General features: G+C 37.5%; 1 protein-coding gene across 4 annotated transcripts in view; it reads left to right on the top strand.

The window, feature by feature from the left end:
* The first annotated feature begins 2762 nt into the window (after positions 1–2762).
* The window catches only part of pde1ca (phosphodiesterase 1C, calmodulin-dependent a), a 68936-nt gene continuing 47784 nt past the window's right edge, over positions 2763–23914 (top strand). For 3 of the 4 annotated variants that reach the window (XM_057323010.1, XM_057323012.1, XM_057323011.1), the window contains exons 1-3: positions 2763–3052; positions 8528–8578; positions 8953–9118. In XM_057323010.1, coding sequence (XP_057178993.1) covers positions 2968–3052; positions 8528–8578; positions 8953–9118 — 302 coding nt within the window. In that variant the 5' untranslated portion in view covers positions 2763–2967. Of the gene's footprint in view, positions 3053–8527; positions 8579–8952; positions 9119–22582; positions 22914–23914 lie in introns of those variants that run through there. The other variant, XM_057323013.1, reaches the window with a different exon arrangement.

Below are 23914 nucleotides of genomic sequence, written 5' to 3'. Positions count from 1 at the left end.
ATAACAGCACTGACATGCGATTCAGCAAGGGACGTCATCCATCCCTCATTTCTCTCTCTCTTTGTGACTTCAGCGATTTAAAGGTGTGGGTAAATTTTCACAAGTGTTAAGAAACGGATATGTGTATATCTATAAATAGTGCAAGGGTGCAAACAAACATGTGCATGTGTGTGTGGTAGAGCAAGAGAGAGAGAGAGATTCATGCAGAATCATCACTCCTAGATTTTAATCTCGGCAGGGCTTTAAAGCAGGTGTTTCTGGGTAATCACGCTGTACTTTGGTCTCTGCTATCTTTGCAGGTGTGTGAGGGGGGTTTGATGAACAGGTGCTCAAAGACACAGCTGATCTGGGAGAGCTTCATAAACTCAACACGGCAAGCATGCTGGATCACGTTGCAGCCACATGCGTTAGGTATACATCCATACGCCAGCAACAGCACGCGCTTTGTTTTAATACAGCGTGAACAGGTAAACATCACCAAAGAGCTCTGTAAGATTGGACTGATAGGACTAATTATTACCATGAGCCAGCTGTATCTGAACACCACACACAGGATGGTCCCCTTGCCTCTTTTTTTAAGAGAACATAGACCTAGGCAATATCATTTTTGTTTAAATGCTCTCATCTGATTTCGATCTGACACCTGCTGACACCATACGGGAACATAGTGAAAACAGATCGCAGCAATAAGACTCCAATATAAAGAAACCAGTATATTTTTGTGGTTGCCAAGGGACTTTTATTTTGTTTTGCCAAGGGAGTTTTTTTGGCTTCATAAGACCTGACCACTCACATGTGCAGCAAAATATATTTTTAGACTTTTTAATTGTGTACGCATTTGGCTGATGCTTTTATCCAAAGTGACTTATTATTAGCAATATGGCATTTCACATTAACTTCAGTGAGACATTGGTGTTAATGCAAAACAACCATAATAACTATGATTTATGTTTGAAACTATGGTTACCAGCATCTTTTACAACTTAACCGGGTGAACATAACCGCTTCTCTCATTTCTGACGACATCATTAATATTCAAACAGGAGTTCAAAATTGCCTCTACAGCAGTATAGAATCATCCAATGAGAGCCTCAGTACCGAATAAACAACTCCAAAACAATCTCCAGACATCTGTGCATTAATGTTTTTTGAGAATATAATTCAAAAGCACTATTGAACGCAGGACTGGAAGCGTAATTCTGTAAGTGATACAGAACGCATATGCCTCGGTTTGTGTACGTGCAGCTTTCAAGGTGCTAATCATTGAATTAAAGTGCCACAGGGTTGTAACGTAAAACCGGTTAATGCTCTACAATCAAAATGAGATCAGTCCTTTTTAAAGAGCCTGTTAGAGGAAGAACTAGTCTATACAATGCATACATGAGAAACACCTAATTGTAATATTGGCAAATGCCTGCACAATGATGATAGCTGGCGTGTGTGGTTTTTGAGACGTACACCAAAAACGAATGGTGCTATATAGCACTAAAAGTTGTTCTTGGCTTGTAATCATAGGGGAACCACTTTAAGTGCTATAAAGGACTATATCTTGGTGGTTCTTCAGCGGTTCTTTGGGATGACTAAGGCCGTGTTCAGACTTGACTTCTTTTTTGAAGCTGCTAGCTTCTATTTTACATTATAATCCTATGAGTAAACCGTGTTTCCAAAAAACGTCCTGAGCGCCAGCATCTTTTTCTGCAACTCAGAGCGTCTTTTCAGGTTGAAAAAAGTTAAACTTTTCTGAAAAAAAACGCACTACGTCACGCTCCTTTTTCACAGCTAACCAATGACAGAGACCTGTCGTTTCCACAATAACATGCGAGGAACGTGATTGGTCGAGAAGGCTCAAGCTCAAAAAATAAAATGGCAGCCGAAACGCCCGTTAGAGCATAGTTTTGTATAAATGTAAGTTTCATTTTCACTTTCAACAACTGATGTGAGAAATTAGTATTATAGTTTTTAAATATGTGATTAGTTATTGCAAAGATGCTCTCTGTTTATAATTCAAATAGACTTCCGTTACGCTGCCTACCTGTTTCTCTGGGCTGCCTTCGTGCACAGATGCTGCCTCCAAAGTCATGGCGTTCGGCTGCTATTTGTAACCGAACGCTGCCAGCGTTTTTCTTGTCAAAAAAGAAGTCAAGTCTGAACACGGCCTTAGGTGCTATATAGTAGTATAACTGTAGAAAAATACAATTTACAGTAAAGCCTAATTCCCTTTTAAAGCACATTTTAAAACGCAACCGGGGTAAAACCAACCTTACTAGAAGCGTTTAACTCTAACACCGTAAACCTTTAAACTAGAAACCATAAACAGAAAATGTAACTCAAAATTGGTCCTGTGAGGTAGTTTCTCTGAGTGTGTAATTGCTCGTTTTTATTGTTTATACCTCGAGGCCCTCTACAAAGCATCTGTTAAGCTCACTCTTGCGACATTTCTGAATTTTGTTTAAACATCGTAAAAAGGATTTGTGCCAGGGTAAACATTCACGACATCACACATTCGCTGGTGCTTGTAAACACGTGCCCACATGTACAGTAACCACACATATGTAGGAGCCACAAACTAAACATTAGTTTCACTGAGAGAGAGAGAGAGAGAGAGAGAGAGAGAGAGAGAGAGAGAGAGAGAGAGAGCACAGTGCAGCAGTGGGAAGGGTCACAATGTGAATGGGAGGGGTAGAGCAAGGCAGAGAGAAAGAGAGAGAGAGACACACATCTCCCATTTGTGTGTTTATTCTCTGTACAGTGTATGACAGGCAGCCAACCCAGAAAGAGGTAAAGAAAGGACGCTCGAGAGACTTTTACAGACGGGATGCGGTCCCTACAGGACATGTCAAGCCTGTGACTTCTTTGCCTAATGATCTTTGACGTCTCCGCTCAGAGCGCACTTTCCCACCTGAGGAGTCCGCTTTTAGGAGTCCGTCCCCTCACAAACGGAAGACTCGTCCCTCACGAAGCGCCAAGATGTCAGAGCTGAGCTCTAAAAAACAAGGATTTAAAAAATGCCGGAGTGCCACTTTTAGCATCGATGGCTTCAACTTCACTATCGGTAAGAACAGCTGGTCAGGCGTGCGTGGGCAGTTGTGGGCAACACTGATTTGTGTGTGTGTGTGTGTGTGTGTGTGTGTGTGTGAGACACAGAGAGCACGCTGTTGCTGTGAGCGGTGTGGTTTAAATCCAGATTTCAATTTTCTTTTTGGATATAAAATGAAATACGTGTTTGCTTTTGTCGTTGTGCACGCGTGAAGGTTTCAGAAAGGACGTTTCTCGAGGCGCCAAGTGAACTTCACAAGGTTTTGGTAAATTGCTTCAAGACACTTCGAGACGCCTTTCTCGCATTTAAACGCTTTCCTCCTGGTGCGTCATAGTAACATGAAAGCAACGAAGTGATTAGAGTCACTTTTAGTCGAGTCTCTCAGGGTTTCCCTCAGCGAGTTGCCCGAGTACAATTAGATTACGTAAGAACTACTTTTTTCACAAAATGACTCACTAGGCTCTGTGTTCTTCCAAATCCTGAGCTCTTTTATCGCCCTGTCAGATAGTGAGGGACACAATATCCGAATGTAGAGATTTTTGAAAGTCTGATTTCAGGCAAAACAATACGGACCCCGAACGGCAACGGCAACGTCGTGACGTGACAATTGTTGTGGCAGAACATTGGATGGCGGTGATTATTTCTTCAAGGTCAAGGGCTTGTATAACAGACACAATCAGAGGATGAAGAACTGAACTGGTGCTGAAGTCGTACGTCAGCCATGTCTGTGGTCACATGATCAATTAGAGTCGGTTCAAACCTGTGGGTTTAATTTCTCTCGATGAGTCCAATTCTCACTGCGACCAGTGTTTATCATAAAAGCAGGAGCCTACACAAACAGTCATGCTTTTAACCCTCACCGGGCCTAAAGGCTTTTCTCTCGTGGATCTCCCATGCTGCCTGCGCGATTACCGTCTCCATGGTCACCGGCGGAGGCAGGATGTGATGTCACGACCTAGTGATGCTCACCTCTGCATGACAAACAGCCCGTCTCCACCCTATAGGGCTGTCTCTGTGTGGACGCCCGGCGGGGCCTCATTAAAGCACCTGTTGAATTGTCACCAAAGCTCATGGGTCAGGTGCACGGTCTACACGGAGAACTAAAGGGGGGAGGAGATGGAAACAGGGGTCTTTTCCAGCTACCTGACAGAGGAGGTGTGGGTGACGTCGTGTGCCGGGGGCGATTCTGTCATCAGCACATTAGTAGAGTAGTGTGAGCTGCCCAGCGGGAGTCATTATCGCTAATGAAGAGTTCAATCTGGTCTCCTGAGAACTGACTCTTTGGACACGGCTGCCTGATGAACTCGCTGTGCTAAAGGTTCTCTGATTTCCCTCTCATTACCTCAGCGCCCCCCCCGCAGACAACTCCACTTAACCCACCTGGCAGCCTCCATTTAACAACTATCATCTCCTTGCTCTTTTTTTTTTATGTAGAGGTTCTTTCTCTTTTAATGTGTTTTGTATTTTCTTGCTTTCATTTCCAAAATTGGTTGTTTTTAACTCTGGGATATACTGTGTAGCGATGATAATTTTGATTCAGTTGAAGCTTGCCACTATTTTACCGTTGTTTTTTTGGTTAGTTTTCTATGAACATTTTTTTTGCCTTTCCTTTAATGCAAACCCTGGTTTGTATATAGTTATTGTAAGCTAAGTATGCTATGTAAACATAACAAAAATTGAGCATTTTTTTAATAAAATATATTCAATTTTCCTATGATAATTTTCACTGCTTATCAAATGTTTTTTTAGGCAAAGCTTCTATACATTTAGTTTCTCTAAAATGAGAAAATGTCATGTAATAGATTTACAACTGCAATAACTTAAAGAGTGAGAATATATTTCAATATTTATTCTATATTATTAATTAATTTATTTTATTTTTTCACAAGTTGTGGTGTTTCTTCCATCACAACCAACAAGCATTTTTAAAAGTGTATTCTATAAGGTCACAAATGTTATTTAGTGTTAAAGTCAAATAACACTGTTTATTACAATATTTCGATAAAGTTATACTCGTGTTAGAGATAAGGTACCAGAAAAAAGAAATCCAACCGCACACTCACTTGTGCAAACTTTTATTGAACCAACGTTTCGGCTCCAAGCCTTTGTCAATATTGGTTAAAAAAGTTTTTGCACAAGTGACGGTGTGCGGTTAGACTTCTTTTTTATTTATATATTTACCTTTCTTAACCGGCACCTCATATGATGTGCGTTTGCTCTTATACATTTTAAAGATAAGGTACTGTCAGATGAACATTATTGCCAAATAAATGATTTAAGTATTGATTTAAGAAATATTTTAGTTTTTTATGAAACATTTATGTTCTGTAAAGTATGAGCGACTGACATCACTTAAAGGGACGGTTCACCCCAAAACAAACATTGTGTCATCATTTATCTGCCCATATGTCGTTCAAAACCCGTGTTTGACTTTGTTTGATTTGTTTTGAGAGATTTCTTAGTAGTTTTGTGTACTTAAAATGGAAATCAATGGGAGCCATTGTTGTTTGGTTTACAACGTTCTTTAAAATATCTTATTTTTTCTGCAAATGAGAATAAGTCATGCAGGTTTGGAATGATATGGGGTGAGTAAATGATAAAATCATTTTCATTTTTGGGTGAACAAATCCTTTAATCTTTGTATCTGTACTGAAAAGATTTTTATGAAAAGAATTGATTTAAATACACTTAATATAATTATGTTCCTGTTTTTAACCAAAAAAATTGAGTTAAAATAACGTAAAAATCTTGGGAATAAAATCTAATTTTGGTTGTTAAGATTAAAAAAAAATTTTTTTGAGTAATTTTAATTGAACAAATTATTAAGTAAATCCAACTCAATTGTATTATGTTTAATCCATTTAAATTGGTCAAATTAAGTTTACTTATTTATTCTGTGTTGAGACTATAAACCATTTTTGTAGATATTACTACCTTGGCAGTTGATCTGTTGTTCCCAGCATGCTTTGTATCTGACTGCATTAGGAGATTCATTTGAAATGTTATTCAGTAAAAAGAAAGACTTGTTCGTGTTTTTTGTTGATTTATCTTTTAGATTTGGTAGAGTTTTGGTATTATTTTAAGTTTGGGTTTTTTGCTTGTGCCTAGGCGGAGGGAGGCACGATATTAGTCATGAAGTGTGTTATTTCACTTCTTGAGCAGTAACTGTGCTAATGTCAGTACAGAGACCACCAGTCTCTTCTTAATTGACCGTCTATGTTGTAAAACATGAAAAGTAAGTGATCCGTGAAGATTGAGCTAGACAAATGTTTTTGTTCAGCCTGATTTTTTTGTTTACTTTAACATTTACTTGATATTTTAACAAAAACTAAATTTATTTAATAAGTAGAATTTACTTTATTCTGGTTAGTAAGCTGTACTTGAATTATAGCAGCAAATTTTACATAATAAACTTTTTTACTTTTTGTGTTTAAGATAAGGTTATATAGCAGAAAATATGTGTTTTTCTGTGTATTTTTTCAGACCTCAAAACAAAGAAAACTATTTCATATTTACCTTTAAGCAATACAACAGTAATATTTTTACATGTATTTACTGTAGCAAAAGTTTTAAAAAATTATGTCATAACCTGGATTTTTATTAGTTTTCATGTGTCTTGTCAATCTGTCAGTCTTTCACATTGCTATTTGATGACTTTGTCACTCCTGAGGTTTCATTTTGTTGAAATTCAACAGACACTGGACTGGAATCTAGATTAAATGGACATTTGTGAATGGTCTCTTAATTTTTTCTGCGGCTATATGTGTAATTTTATGTATCTTCTAATAAGTTTATTTAAAATAAATTACACGTCAAGAAAAGCCTTAAAATGTATGTGTCGCTTTATAATTTTGTGAATTTGATAGATATTTTTTCGGAAAAAAAAAATATCTGAAATTTTATGCACGTATCTGCGGTCTTCAGTACTGGTAGCTGCTAAGGTGATGTTTTTCTGAATATCTGAGATGTTCTTCTCTGTTATTAATATTTGTAAAAGGTTTGTGCATGTGTTGTGCACTTCCCGCAGGGGTCCTGCAGGGGGAGCTGTGTATTCAGTTTTTATAGCAGTGCACTTTCTTGATTGCAATAACACCTATTTTTCTTTAACCTCACACTAGCCATTCATTTATGGCCGTCGATAGTCTTATTATTAAGAAGCATAATAAAAGCTTAGATTTCTAAGATGCCGTTTTCTCAGCATCTAAAAAAGTCTAACGCTGCAGTATTGTGGGATTTTCATGGTCACACTCGCAATCTCTGTGACCTTGTTTTTTCCTGTCTACAAATCAAAGTGCATACAGCTGAGCCTTTGTTCTCTTTTTTCCCTCTCTCTCTCTCTCTCTCTCTCTCTCTCTCTCTCGTTCTTCTTCGTCTTTTTGTCCTCGTCAGTTTCTCTGCTGTGGACTGTGTTGTTAGTGTAGGGTAGACCGGGGCTAGTTGTCACAGAGAGATGGTGGCAGGACAGCCAAAAACTATCATTAGTAAATTCTGTCAGACGGTGTTCTTAGCATTTACATTGTTTTTTTATGATTTTGATGTTTAAAATTGTTGCGACAATGATTTAACTTTTTTACATTATCTTTGCATTTCCATAAGTGATTGTTTAAGTTTGCTGCAAAGTTTATAATAGGTTTGTAATAGTCTGTTTAATGCTATTGTCACAAAATGTGTCATAAAAAGGATAACAAATGTCTATTAGATGTTTTATAGCCATCTCTATGTGCATTGACATCCTGTGAGATTCGCTGTTGTAAAAATGTGCATCAAGTAGCCCATGTTCACCATTACTGTATCTTTAGCATATTCATATAAACAGTGTTGGGTGTAACTAGTTACTAAGTAATTAGTTACTGTTATTTAATTACTTTTCCCTTGAAAAGTAAAGTAAGGGATTACTCTGATTTTTCAGTAATTTAATTGCAGTTACTTTTGATGTAATTGAGCTAAATACTGTGTAATATATGGAATAGTGGAAAGACATCCAAATTATAAGTCTAACTTTAAAATGTATGCTTTAATGTATCCTTCTCACATTTGTATAATTTAGTCAGTTATTAAGAATTATTTATGTAGTTATTTATAATTTATTTAAATTAATTAAATTAGCCTTTTCATGTCTATTCTTGATTTAAATTCTAATTAAATACTTTTTGGTGAGAGTAATTTGTACAGTACTAAAATTACAGTACACTATTGAAAATGTAATTAGTAACTAGTAATTAATTACTTTTTCAGAGTAACTTACCCAACACTGCATATAAGTTATATGCAAATAACACCTGGGTAGTGAAGGTTTATGCTTTTTATAGGTTTTAGTATGCATCAAGCGCAAATAACATTTCAAATGAAATGGAAATTACATTTGCAGAATTTTTGTGTTTGTGACTAAACTTGACATTTGTGAAGCTTGTGGAAATGCATAATTTGTGGTGAGTCATCACTGTTGTTTACTCGCACGTCTGTGTGTTTTTTTGTTATTTCTTTCTGCAGTTGCGAATGAGGCGGGAGAAAGCTGCGCGAGACCCCTGGCACGCTTCGCACGTGAGCATTTACAAACAGACATGTGTTTGAAACGACAAAACTGAGCTGTTGACTTTAAAAATGTGTTTTAGGGACTGTGATAAAACAAGTTTGGGGGTGACACAGTAGAAGTCACAGTCTCTTTCGATCAGACATGCAGAACTGCAATATTGACTCTTGTGGGAGGTGTTAAAAATCGCTCGTGTGTGTGCTGTCAGAAGGCCAGGTGACAGAAGTGGCAGATTTTTATACAGTATATTTATACTGTACACTACTTAGTTCATGTCTGCAGATCTTTATAGTAAAGTTAGATAGTGAATGTCTGTCTCCTGCCCTGACCTAACATTCTGTTGTCCAAACCCATCTGAGCCTTTGATCTTCGACTCTTGCATCAGGTTCCAAGTCCCAGAATGCTCTGTGGAACGCTATCACAGCGGGCATCGGGATCAAGGATAAGGATAAGCGGGGCATCCTGATCGACCCGAGGAGTCCAGAGGAGATTCTGGCTGATGACCTGCCCTCTGTCGACACTCCTGATGCCATGGAGAAGACCGCCATCAGGTTTGGGAGGGCATTATACACCTTACATTCACCTTCCACTTTCTTGTGAGCTCTGGTTGAATCGATGCATCGGCGTGAATTGCAGCAATTTTTGTTTCCTTAAAGTAGTGATTCTCAACCGGTGGGCCGCGGCCCTTTGGTGGGCCTCGGAACGCCATCTGGTGGGCCATATAGGCAGTGGTAGACTACCGGCAAATTAATTTGTATTTATTTTTAAATTGACACATTTGGTTATTTTCTAATGATTTAATTAGGCTTATGAATTTACATGTTGCACTAAACACTAAAGTCAAGTCAAGATGCATTATCTAAAAATCAATTTATACTTGAATGTTGCAACACCAATCACGTCACAACATCAGATTGAACGTCAATCTGACGTTGTGACGTGATTGGTGTTGCGACATTCAAATATAAATGACGTTACAGTAAATTATGTTACTGTAAAATGGATCGTTTTCTGAAAAGAAAAGTCCTGTGTGAGACAATACGATGCAGAATACATTAAATTTGGTTTTATAAGGGCAGGTATTGAGACTGAGCTGAAGGCAGTGTGTTGAATGTGGCGAAATTTTGTCAAACGAGGCGCTAAAACCATCATAGCTAACTGTTACAGACACATTTGACACAAAACACAAAAGTGTTGAGAAGCCAAAATAATATTTTCTAAGGAAAAAGACGCTTTTCAGGCTCAACAAAAAGCCATAACATCGTTAACAACTCAATCAAAAGTCACATTGAAAGCTAGCTATATGGTTGCCGCTCGTGTTGCTCTTAGCAAGAAAGCCTTTACGATCGCTGAAGAACGTATTTTGCCAAGTGCTGTGGATGTGTCGAGAGTTACTGGGTGACGCAGCTGTAACCAAAATTCGGTCAGTACCACTTTCCCATGACACCGTGGCTAGAAGAATTGTTGACATGAGCGATGACATTGAATGCCAACTCGTGGAACGAATAAAGGTTTGTCTCAGTATATATTGTTTTTCTCATGCTAGCTCATGTTAATGTGTTGGGATTTATTAATGGTCCTAAAGTGATTGTTGATGAAAACTGTGTTGTTGATCTGTGACACACCAGTTAGGCTTCCTCAATTTTGGATGTTTGGGAAGGGGTCTATTGTGTCCAGTCTATCTCCAGTTGAATTGTAAAAAAATAACATAATACATATAACATGTATGAAATGCTTTAAGTTTGTTGAATATGTAAGATTTTAAAAAGTTTCAGATGTTTTAAACAGTTCATAATGCTCATAACACCAATTGTATTTGATCATTATTACAGTATGTAACTTGGTGTGAATGAACATTTCTGCTAATGAATAGAATGTTCCCCTCCTGTGTGTCTGACCTGTTACAGGTATATAAGCCTTGATCTGGTGTTGTATTTTTAATTTGTTATTGATTTGTTATTTTATTCTTTATTTTGGTTTGTAAAACAATGTAGTGTCTGTTTTGTTGGTATAAGAGAGGAATAACTAAATTTTGGAGAGATTATTCCCCCTTGTGTGTCTGACACCTGCCCTGTTATTGTTACAGGAATAAATGGTTACTGAGTAAACCTGCCAAGTCTTTTCTATGATTATACAAGGACAGTTTTCATCTATATAGCTGATTTGACTAAGTCTGCTACTGTGGCATAACAGATTAACAGCAGAGTATATAATTGTATTTTTTGAATATTTTGTGTTCATACTATCATATTTGGAAATGTGGTCCTCGGAATGTTTTAAACAGTCCTTGGTGGGCCATGAGTTGCAAAAGGTTGAGAACCCCTGCCTTAAAGGAACTGCTAAAAGCCAAACTTGGGGAGCGGACATATTGACTTTTAGTTAACATCTGGTGGACCAAGATTGAATTATTGATTTGTTCACGGTTGTTGTGTGGTCAGATCAAAGTGGTTGTCTGAGTGGTGTAAGACCACAATCTTAAAAAGAAAGGTTTCAATTGGGACTACAAAGGGTTTTGGACCATGAGGCAATAGGAGGATCTGCTTAAAGGAACAGTTCACCCAAACATGGAAATTCTGTCTTTATTAATTCACCCTCAAGTTGTTCCAAATCTGTATAAATTTCTTTGTTCCGATGAACACAGAGAAAGATATTTGAAAGAATGCTTGGCCATTATTGACAACCATAGTAGGAAAAATTGCTTAATATATTTTTTTGTTCTATTGAACATGAAAGAATATATTTTGAAGAATGAAGGAAAGCAAACAGTAAGACACTACCATTATACATTTTTCCACTATGGAAGTCAATGGTGGCCAAAAATCGTTTGGTTTCAAGCATTCTTCCAAATATCAAAGAAGTTTATTCAGATTTAGAATAACTCAAGGGTGAGTAAATGATTACCAAATTTTTGTTTTTGGCTAAACTGTCCCTTGACGTCCCACAAAGATTTTTAATCGTTTGTGCTTTTGAAGGGGTGGTGCCACAGTGTTTCATGCATTCTGACTTCTTTACTATGTTAAACGTGCTGTCTTCTCATGCGTGACATGGTCAACTTTTCAAAAACGAGATGGACGTATGATGTAGTATTTCTGTGCTCGATTCACTCCCCCAGTGTTCGTATAGGTTTCGCAAAGTTTTTTTCGAACATGAAATTCCGTTTCATAACAACTTTTCTTAGTCCCTTATTGGACAATTCTCCCGGAAAAGCACACCCATGCATCAACCTGCCAGAGCGGGATAAAAGAGTACGCCCACGCATCAACCATGGAGAGTGTGAGAAAGAGCACGCCCGTTGTATGCTCTTGTGTGCCCGGAATGTGCCCGTTTGTTCGCGAAGTTCAGCTGTGTTTGTTTGTTCACTGCATTTCGGTGAGGAATGTTATATAAACGGTGGATATAACGTTGGATTTAGAGATGGTTTGAAACTGACAGATGTTGCGGTCCCAGCGCTAAAAGATGCCGGTCATGAACCGCAGGCGGTAAGTGAAACTGAGTCATATGTCTGTGTTTTGTTGGCAATAGGTGCGTATGTGCATAAGGTACACAACACAAACTTATAGTGAATCAACAGTTAGAATCAGAATCAGAAAGAGCTTTATTGCCAAGTGTGCTTGGACATTTGTCTTAGTGACAGAAGCTTCCAGTGCACATACAGGTTAAAAAAGTGACAAGGCACAGGTAACAAAACGTAAAAAATAAATATGTGAAGATTTCGAAGATACGAAGTATGCAATACTACTCTATAGGCACTCGAGATTTATATGATATTGGCAGAAACTGTGTTTGTTACATCCGCTTTAAAGCAACCAAGGAACTAAGAAACACAGGTTGGTAGTACAAAAATACATTTTTACAAAAATAGATTGATGTTGCCCATTGATTTGATAATCTTATAGCAAAAATGGTTTGTGGTAGTCTTTTTAAGAAAGAATATTGTCTCGGTTGGTCACCATAGTGTTGTTCTCAGGCTGTTTACAGGTCACCACCAAAACTGTAATATATAAAAAATAATGAATCACAGTAATGACACACCCATCAAGTTTGGGATTGATGGTTATGGCATCCCCTACAGGTGCTGTGTTGTAGTAAAACATTTTTTATGGCCGTGTGGTGACAGAGAAGCAAATTCATCCAAGTCCAGTCAGTTTGGGTCTAATGAGACGTCTGTGTTTTTAAAATACACTACCAGAGATTTAAAGAGTTGAGACGCCCTTGAATCTTGTTTCTTAAGATTAAGGGTTTCATGTCTGCACAATGTGTACAGAAGTAATATTAGTTTACAAAGCTGATTTCACTTGGTTGCCATGCAACCTGTCGTTCCAGCACATGACAGTGAAAGAGATGATGATACTGTGATATTTGGACTCTGCTGTCTAACGGCGCGCCCTGCTGTGTTAAACCGGGAGACTCCGGCGGTCTCGTGTTTTGTGTAGCGATCAGCTCCTCATTAATCCCCCAGTGTGAGGAAGAGGGGGGACCGTATGACGTCTGCACCAGACCCCTTCTGCTATAAATATCCCCTGTAAAGTGTGCTCCAGTGAGTCCTTAATGTTCTATTAGTGTACTATTGTGCACTTGAGGGTGACTGTGTAAGACTCGTATGGTGGGTGTGGTGATGGGTTGCAGGTGAGAGAGATCCCCAGATGAATCTACAGAGTATGTAACTCTACGATATGGCTGCATGATATTGAAGAAAAATGTGATATGCGATAACTTGCTAAATTATATGTTATGCAATATGTGATGTAATAATGCTTGTTGTTGGGAAAATGTAAGATATATTTAAATATATTTAAAAACTGAAATAGAACTGTGGAAGAACACAAAGGGAACCATGACAATGTGTTGCGACTAAAAAAACAATAAAAAGTCATCCATATAATAAAAAGTAAACCAATTTCAAAGACAATTTTATTGAATACAAATTTTGTTTGTAATGGAAAAAAGTGTGTATTTGCACTTTGTTGTATTTGTTGTAATTTCAAATGTAAATTTCAGCATATCACAATCCTTTTAAGACAACGAGAAACATTTCACCCAAATTTTCGTGTACGTATTGCATTTTTTAAAATCTTGCAGCCCTACTTTGATATTCTAATATTTGCATCTGTTGCCATGCAGTTGTTAGAATGTTCTGAATGGTTGCTAGGGTGTTGCCATGTGGTTGCTAGTATGTTGGTTGTAGCTAAGTTGGCTGACAGTCACTTCAAAAACTCACAGCTCTTCTACTCAGTTTGCAAGATTTGATGTATCACTTACAATGCACGGCAAGTTTTGTCTGAAAGAAGAATAAGCAGCAAGTGATGAGGTAATGGAGTTGTGTTGATTGTGTGTTTACGTGAGTGAGAAGCTAAAGAGGGTGATGAGAAGCTGTGTGTGAGGATTTAATTAAAAGGTGTGTGTGTGTAACATGGAGGCCTGTTTAAGTGAGCGATTGAAGAGGACCAGCTTTATCTTTGATCTCGCCTGGGTCTATGTTGTTTTTCTGCTGGGTGGTACATTAAGATTGACAGGGCTGCTCTTCCATTAGTCTTATCTGAAAATTGCGTGACTAAAGAGTTGAGCTGATCTGGCGTGACCCTCACAGATCAGAGTGTCAGCTGCATTTATTATCCTCATTTACCGAGAAGTGACGCACATTCTCCTTTACACATGCATACAATAATGCCCTCCCAAAAAAGTATACTACCAAGTTTAAAGAGTCCACCCCTAAGTCTCCATGGTATTCTGATCCTGTCTTTAAAGTCCCAGTGAAATTAAAAATGACAATTTTTTTTCATGAAATATTGCAGCGTTTATAGTAAATAGCTTATCAATGTGGGTCATTTTCTTTTTAAAATTCATGAACCTTCATAATCTTCAGTTAAAATCTGAAAATGCACTTCCGCCTTGAAATGACTATCCATCTGAAATGACGTAAACTAGACGCCTTGGGCGGAGCATCCGTTAACTCCTCCACTTCAATTGTCAGTCTGCTGCCAGTTTCATTTCAAAATCAATGTAACAGCTGTTTTACACATCCAATCAATTTGCAGTGCAAAACGCAAGCCACGCCCACTAATTTTCTCCTTTGAAATTCCTTTTCACTCGGAAATGTGTCAGAATACGGAAGTAAAAAAAATCGCAACTTCCACTTCAAGGGCACTTTATAGTAGTAGTTTGTCCAAAAATAAAAATTCTCACCCTCATGCTATCCCAGATGTGTGCGACTTTCATTTTTTGTAAAACAAAAATGAATAATTTTAATTATAACATGCTGTCACCTTATCGTCCATTGTGGTGGCTTTATGTGGGCATGTTTTAAAATGTTTTGAAAACTGTTTTATTTCTTAAACTTGTTTTAAGTTGGTAACGAATTTCCTTGCACATTCACAAAGTTTTTATTTTTTTTACATTAATGTGCATTTGCAGTTTGCGCTTGCTTTCTGTACATTGTATGTGTATATTTACTGTTCACGTAAATGTGTATTTTTAGTAATATAGCTTAGTTGAAGGGTTTCAGTAACCAGCATTTATGTTTAAATATGATTTCTGTGTCTGCAAATCTAACATTTTTAATGAAATATTGATAAATGGATATCAAATCGAATCACAAATTGGTCGCGATACCCAGCCCTAGTAGTAACAAAACACAGAAGAACCATTGAGATTGAGATTGAAAGTTATTGACGTGTTGCCATATTTGAATTTTGCACGTTGATTGTGTTTTCATGGAAATACACAACATATCAATTGCTAAATATACTTAAAATATTACACGTTTTTTTCTTACTTTTATGGCAGATGTTTGTGTTTTTTTGGAGCTTTTCCATTTTAAGTCTCATATAAGAAGGTGACATGATGGCATTTTAATATAATTTTATTTGTTTAACTAAAGAAAGAAGTCATATACATTTATATACATTTGGTATGACTTCACTAAAAAATATTTGGGTTCATGTTTCTTTAATATGAGTTGGTTTGTTGGAGTTTTGTTTGGTTCCCCAACTAAGAGCAACAATAGTCGCGATGTTTTTGTTTTGTCTTTGTTTTTAGCACCTGCTTTTTAAAATCAGATTAATTATAACAAAAATTACCGGATGAATCTGTTATCAAAAATAGCTGGTTGCAACTCCACCTTGATTATCCGTGTCATGCTCATATGCATCTTCATTTCCTCCTTGCAAAAGATGATTGTTTGAATGAGACTCATTTCTCGCTTCATTTTTCTCCCTCTTGTTTTTCGCTCCCAAGTAAATTCATGTGTAACGCAACGGGCTCAGGTTCATCTCCTCTGAATGAACTCATTACTTCTGAGGTGAGAGACACAGCGGGATTGTTTCAGAAGAGCGACTGTGTCTCCTCACATCAGCTGTCCTCGACGCTCCTCCTGACTTATGGATGATTTGACCTTCGCGCCTCCGATCTTTAGCTGGGGCGCGCACAGGCGGGCGTCCCATTCTCATCTCGTCCGAACGGGCCCTCACCTCGGGTTTCCTTTCCATTATTGCTTCTCTTTTAGCCCAGCTCTGTTCCGGCTTCCTGATAGGTCTATAGCAAGCAGAGCTCATTTTAGTGGAAAAACCTCATTTTCCAGGTGAGCGCAGCCCTTCCTGGTAGAATGAAGTGAGTGAATGAAAGCGAGATTGAGGGGGATCGTGCAGGCCGATCGTTAGAACTGCATTGCTGATAAACACCATTCAAGCTCGATGACAAATGCGTGTTTGGAGGAGAGTTATAGCGTTTTGCAGACATGCAACATTTAGCAGATCTTCTATTTTCTTTCAGTAACATTCGTGACACTTTTTTCAAATTTAGGGATGAAATTATAAAGCTGCTTTTCAATGAACTGGCAACTTGTAGTTCCATCAAGTCTCTAATATCTTAATTATTTGTCCTAGACATCAATAAGATTAAATGGAAAGCAATGGGAACATTTCCTGCGTCTCAGATATTTCTCCTGAGAAAAAGAGCCAGAAATCTCAACAATGTCTCAATCTGAGCTCGGATTTGTCACGTCTGCAAAAAAGTCAATATTCTTTAAGATCTCTTTATGAACTCAAACATTTCTTGTCAGATTTACCCAAATCCAGTTTATTTTACCTTTTCAATCTGCATTCATTTTACACCTCCATAGTCCAAACTCTTCGTGCATTTTAACAATGGTCTCATTGTTTCTATTCTAATTTCTCCCAATCATTTGTTTAGGAGAAACATCTGAGACTGATACTTAAAGTCCCAGTGAAATTAAAAATAACAATTCCTATTTTTTCAGGAAATATTGCAGCGTTGATTGTAAATAGCTTATCAATGTGGGTCATTCTCTTTAAAGGAGTCATTCTTTTGCTGTTTTGAAGCTTTGATTATGTGTTTTGGCTATTTAACAATGGACGTTCATCTTTCTAGTTTCAAAAAATGCTTTATATTTCACGTATTTCAAGTCTTGTTCACGCTGTCCCTCTTCTAACAAATCGACTGGATTTCTTCCGGTCTATATAAAATCCCTCCTTCTGAAACGCTCTGATTGGTAAAGCTGACCAGGTCTGTCGTGATTGGTTTCCCGCTTAGAGCGTGTGTCTGAAGATGTCCCACCCATACCATATCAGCGAGCTTACGCTTCTCAGGCTGTTGTGATTGGTCGGTCCCCTCTCAGTGCTTGTGTATTCATAAGCTTTGGCTTTTAGCAATACACAGTAACAATGGCGTCAACTTCACTTCATCAGTTAAACACATGCGGATCGATCGAAGTGTAACGGAGGTCTGCTAGTGCATATGCAAATGTCAATCTTTGTTAGAGATTGCGATTTTTTTCCTACTATGGCGAGGGAAATGACACTGGACCGATTGGGTCAGACCGGTTATATTAAAGGGGTGCTGCAACGGTGTGTCATGCATTCTGACTTCTTTACAATGTTAATTCTTATTTTTTCATGAAATATTGCAGCATTTATAGTTAATAGCTCATCAATGTGGGTAATTTCTTTTTAAAAGTCACGTACCCTCATAATCTTCAATTAAAATCTCAAACTACACTTGAAATGACTGTCCATCTGAAATGACGGAAATTATACGGCTCGTCCGGAGCATGCGTTAACTCCTCCCCTTCATCTGACAGTCTGCTGCCAGTTTCATTTCAAAATCAATGCAACAGCTGTTTTACACATCCAATCAATTCGCAGTGAAAAACACAAGCCACGCCCACAAACTTTCTCATTCGGAATTACATTTCACTCGGAAATGCGTCAAAATACGGAAGTTAAAACAATCGCATCTTCCGGTTTACGGGGACTTTAAATGCAACACAACTGAGAACTCCATCAAATCTGCTGAGCTACGAAAGAACTGAACTTCCAAACAATACTAACATTGTAATCAAATCAAATAAATATACCTTTGAAACATTTTCAGGGATTTGTTATTAGAGTCACTGCATGCTGTGCGATTAATCACCTGTAACAGATATCAGCGCTCTTTCTTTCACAAGCTTTGTTTTTCCTCTCATTCCTACACAAAAGAAACCCGTGAGAGAGGCTATTTGTTACCTTCGACCTATACGTCTAAAGAACCGCTGGCTGTCGTGTTTTGGGGGCGTGTTACTCAATATGAGTCTCTCCCCCACCGCTAGTCACCTGACCTGCCCGGTGCGGACCCGACTGTGAGCGGGCGGGATTAAAAACTCAATAATTCATGTGCTGGCTGGATGATAATTAGCTTGTCCAGTCCGGCTTTGTATTTGTGCCCTCGAGTTGCGACTAGTCATTACGGTTGTGTGTGTGTTCATGTGAGTGTATTACACATTTGATTTCTTTTGGATAGCTTAATCAATATTAATTTGATTTAAACATTGCTTACATACTTGTAGTAAACTAATATTGATGTTTTGTTTATGCCGTAAAGCCATACACGTAACTCCCTACATCTGAACTTCAAACTCCAAACTTGTTTTTGTATAGCCTCTGTGACTCTTAGCCCCGGTCTCCCTTATTTCATGAAGTTTTAGAGCTGGTGAAGACATTTCTTCCTGACATATGCCGTATCTGACCCTTCCTGTCCGGATGGCAGAATTTATATGGATGCTTTCCATAAAATTCGCTACTTGGTTTTAGTTACTGAACAATTTGAATAATTTTTTAATGAACAGGGAATATTCCGGCAGGTCATCAATCCACACAGGCAGACCAATGACTGCATGATTAACAATGCCAGCAATGTTAATTAATAATGCAGATAGCTCTCTCTCCCTCTCTTTTTCGTTCTGTCATCCTTATATATTCTTTAATGGAAGAAGTCATTATTGGGATGAAATGTAATTTACAGAATTCTTACAATTTCAAGCAATAAATAATATTGATTGTTTGGTTAATGGCAGGATCATCATCGCCCAATTTTCAATTTCAAGATACTTTATTGGCATGATTGCGTGTTCTCACAATATTGCTAAAGCATTGAACAAATAACAAAGTACATACAATAAGTCTCTCTTTCTCTTTCTGTTATGGACAGGTTGATTTCTCTCTCTCTCTCTCTCTCTCTCTCTCTCTCTCTCTCTGTGGTTGTATAGACAGGTTGATCTCTCTCTGTCTCTGTCGTTTTGGTGAATTTGTATCACTTGAACTTCTTTTCTGTGGTTTTAAATATTCTTGAAAACATCAGTTTTGTTGTCAACCCGTGAAGCTAAAATGGCAATTTATGTTACTAGGAAAAACAAAATTGAACAAAATTCGAGTTGTTTGGAGGAAGTATTTTTTAATTTGGTGAAATCTAGAATTGTAATTTTACGAATGGATGATTTTATGTATTCTGAAATGATTTGGTGCTTTAAAGGAGCTTTCATTCCTAAAAATAAAGGTGCTTCACGATGTCATAGAAGAACCTTTTTTTGTCCAAATGGTTCCATGAAGAACCTTTAACGTCCAAATTATATAATAAGGTGGAAAATGGTTCTTTTATGGCATTGCTGTGAATTTGTGCAATTTCTATCTCTTTTCTCTCTCTGTTATGGACAGGTTGATTTCTCTCTCTCTCTCGCTCTCTCGCTCTCTCGCTCTCTCGCTCTCTCGCTCTCTCTCTCAGGTTGTTTTGATTCTCTCTGGTTATAGACAAGCTGATCTCTCTCTCTGGTTATAGACAAGCTGATCTCTCTCTCTGGTTATAGACAAGCTGATCTCTCTCTCTGGTTATGGACAGGTTGATCTCTCTCTCTTTGTACTTATAGTTCCACCCACTCTTAGGTTTTCTGAGGTTTTCATATTTGTTGCTTTGTTACCTGTTAAATATTCATGTCCTGTGTGCTTTCTACCTGCACGTTCATTTTGGGAAGGTCAGATTTGAATAATTCTGTGCAGTCATGCTTTTTGCATGTTTTGCTGTTGCCCAAAGCTCATGATAGCCAGAGAACCTAGACCAGTTTTTCTCCTTGTCATGTCGTTACTCACCTGTATGCTGTCATTGTTTCTCAACAACAGTTTACATGAACAAGTTACAGTGACATCCATACCGTACGTGTTGCATGCTGTATACTTATAATTTCAATACAAGTGTGAAACAATGTAAGGTGAAATAACATTTTTTGCTTAGCGTAATAATTGTAGAGAAAGTTGGCAAGCAGAGTTTTTATGATGAACTGTTTTAATACGGTTTAACATTACAACTTGGTTCATTGCTCTGGAACATTGCGCTCTGAGTGAATTTTATTTTTAATGGGTACATCTGCTACTATATGTTTCTAGTCCTCATTTTTGTGGTCTTAAAAGTAGATATGTAAATACTGCCCTTTTCATTATAACATGATTGTTTAAAATGACTTGAAAGAATCTTTCTTTAGATGCTTGTTGGATCATAACTATAACTAAACATGTGTTATAGTAAGAGTTCTATCTCTCTTCCCTTCACCCACACTAAATTCAATTGTTATCATCGTGGTCACACTTTTCAACACTTCATCCACCAGCACCTTTCCTCTCTCTCACCTCTCTGACCGCCCGTTATTTCTCACACGATGGATTTATTTCACAGACACTAATCTTGTTCGGTCTCATCCTCATTGATTCATACATTCAGTGTATCATCCTGCAAACCCGCTCATCACCTAAACAAAACAGAAATCCAGAACCTTTAATGAAATTATTCGGGCAACTCAATTATTCATTATCCACATCAACCTCAAAGGGAGTTCCTATAAGTAACAGCGCAGATGTGCAGTTGACTGGCAGATGCTAAAAGAGTCCGTTCAGTTGTTCATCACCAGCCTTCATCCCAACAACTCAATCTAATTTCGCTTTAGTGTAAATTGCAGTCGGATATCGATGTCTTGATTTAACCGTGTGGGTTTTCGTGTCCTCTGCTCTATTGTTTCTGTGATTGTATTGTTGTATCACATCTTTTTTCAGTTCAAGTTTTACTTGTATTTGTGGCTTTTCTCCAGTCAGAGATACAATCTCTGTGCTAAACACCTGCTGCTTGCCTGCGTGTTTAAACACAATGACAACACAGCTTTCCTGTGGCTCAGTGGTTAGAGCATGGCGCTAGCACTGCCAAGGTAATGGGTTCGATCCCAGGGGATTGCACATAGTCCGAATCAAAATGTATAGGACAATGCAATGTAAGTCGCTTGGATAAAAGCATCTGCCAAATGCATAATTGTAACTGCGGTCCTGTCCTGTCAGTATTTGTTTGATATTGTGGATTTTTTTATACATGGGTATAAGGGCAGGCTGTGGTTATATTGTGCTGTCTGTGTGACAGGTGGTGGAAGGTTGTAAAAATAAGAGGGTTTGGTGATGTCAGCTGAAAAGGGGAGTCGCTTTGGAGGCGGAGCAAGTTTGATGACATTTTTACATGATTACATTTTGATTGATTGATTTGATTAAAAAAAATTGTATTTATTTACAATTTAGGCCAGGGACATAAGAAAGTAAATAGAAGATTTTATGATGATTTGAGGAGTGTAATTAGTAATCATATTAATTATAATTTATTATTATTATTATTTTTTTGAATTTTTCAAAAAGAAATGTCACTCAGGCATGCTGCAATGCGTGCTGAAACAGTCGGATCGTCAGGCTGAAATGACAGGTAGGGTTGTGTATCATCCACATAGCAGTGATAGGAAAAGCCACATTTCTGAATGACAGAACCTAGGGATATTATCAATAACAAAATTATTATTAGTAATTATTAGTTATTTAAACACATGCATATTGGGCTGTCGAACGATTAATCAAGATGAATCGCATCTAGAATAAAAGTTAGTGTTTACATAATACTTTGTATATGTATGTGTACTGTGCACTTTAATCTTGTATTTACAAACACATACAGATAGATGTGTACATATTAAGGAAATACTTACATGTATGTATTCATATATTTATTTACCAATAATTGAAAGTGTATATAAACGTAATAATTTTTTATATTTAATATTATATGTACACTAACTTTTTTTCTTATAATAATATATAAAATTATTATTGTTGTTGTTTTTATTATGCCTTTGTTTAAATGCATTAAAATCTTTAAAGGTAAATTATCATGAATAATTAAGTGATAAATGTGACATTTATTGCTCTTTATATTTATGCATTTAGGCAAACACGTTCTTGCAGCGTGACTTCAAAATAAACATTTTATTATATGATTTACATGGGTATTGAACCCCAGCCCTTGTGGTTATAGTGCCATATTTTGCCAGTCGAGTTACTGGAAACCATTATGAATATTTTATAATTAAGAATACCTTTGATGAAGTCAGTCAGAAACTCTCTCTCATTCACTCACTCTCCTCCAAATCCCTTTCTTTCAAGTTCCTATTTTTCTTCCCTCTGTTGTTAATCTCTCTCCTCTCATCACTAACAGCGCACCGCTCCCTGCTTTTATTCCATCAGCTTTATTCTTTATTTCTGTGCGTGACCGCATTGAGCCGGGACTCCTACACTGAGATCAGCAGCAGTTGTTTAATCCCCTCCCCTCCTCATCCCCCTCCCACCCCCCACATTATATTCATGAACGGCCCCCTACAGTTCTGCCATACGCGCTTCTCTCTCCACACCTGACCGGAGCTGGTGACACAAGCCCACAACCACAGACAGACAGACAGAGAGAGAGTGAGAGAGAGGGGGGGTTCAGAATGAGGGACGAGCTACAGCTGTCTCTGTGACAGATTCATCGTCCACAGAAACGGTCGTCCTGAACCAATACTGCCCGTGTCCGTGCTGGCCAGAGAAAAAACCTGTTCATGCCGTTTTGCCTGGTCAAATTTTTTGACATGGAGTCGCCTACCAAAGAGATCGAGGATTTCGAGAACAACTCGCTGAAGTATCTACAACCGGAGCAGATAGAGAAGATCTGGCTTAGGCTGAGAGGACTGTGAGTAGAGTTTTACACTTTCTGTGTCTGTGCATGAGAGAGCAACATGTTTGTGGGTATTGTTATTCATTTTACCCAAAACAAGCAAGAAAAAGTTTGTGAAAATATTAAAAATAAAATAAAAAGTATAAATATTTTCAGTTATGAAACATATGGTTATTATTACTATTATTATTATTAATAATAGTAATTATACTATATTATATTTTATATTATTATATTGTTAGATTAAAAGAGTAATGCAAAATAAAATGTAATGTAAAAATGTTCAAATTCTGATCATGGAGGCGTTTTTCACATGAGTAAATGCTGATCTTTCAGTAGTTGTTGGAATCTGACAGTGAGTTTCAGGTCAGGGTCAACAGGTCACTTTCAGTACAAACATCCTCTTCATGTGTGGCTCGGTTCCCAGACACGAACAAAGCCTCGTCTTCCATCAAAAATATTTCTGTTTATCGCCATTCGAGGTGAATTTGTTTGAAAACTGGCCTGCAAAAGGAAATGACAAATTAAAACAAAATATTAGCGAAATGAAGGAAGCTGCAAAGGAATTAGGCATAAAAATCAAATGTTTATTCAGATAACGTAAATACATGGGCTGAAATTGTTCGGAATGGAAAAGCTAATAACTGCATGCCATTTTGTATGATAAAAAAGAATGACCTTTGTTCAACTGTGAATCAATTGTTAACATAAATTTGTATTTGGATGGTAGTTAAGTTCAGATGCTCTTGAGTATAACAAAGCAGAAAAGGCACAAACAGAGATTTTTTATATGATACATGCATCTATGAAAAAGATATGTACCTTACATTTAAAATGTAAGAACAAAGTTGTTTTCATCAAACTGGACAGTTTCACAATGTGGTTTCACAAGATATCTACAAGCACTTAATGTCTCAGAACTTTTCTATTGTGAGTGCCATTGAAGCTCAGACTGCAAGATTATTAGATGTTATACTCACGGTTCCCGAAGCCGTTTACTCTAAAATTATTTGGAA

This window comes from Triplophysa rosa, linkage group LG23, assembly GCF_024868665.1.
Source record: "Triplophysa rosa linkage group LG23, Trosa_1v2, whole genome shotgun sequence".
Classification (NCBI taxonomy): Eukaryota; Metazoa; Chordata; class Actinopteri; order Cypriniformes; family Nemacheilidae; genus Triplophysa; species Triplophysa rosa.
The sequence above is the reverse complement of the archived record's forward strand: the minus strand, read 5'-3'. Positions and strand labels throughout refer to the sequence as shown.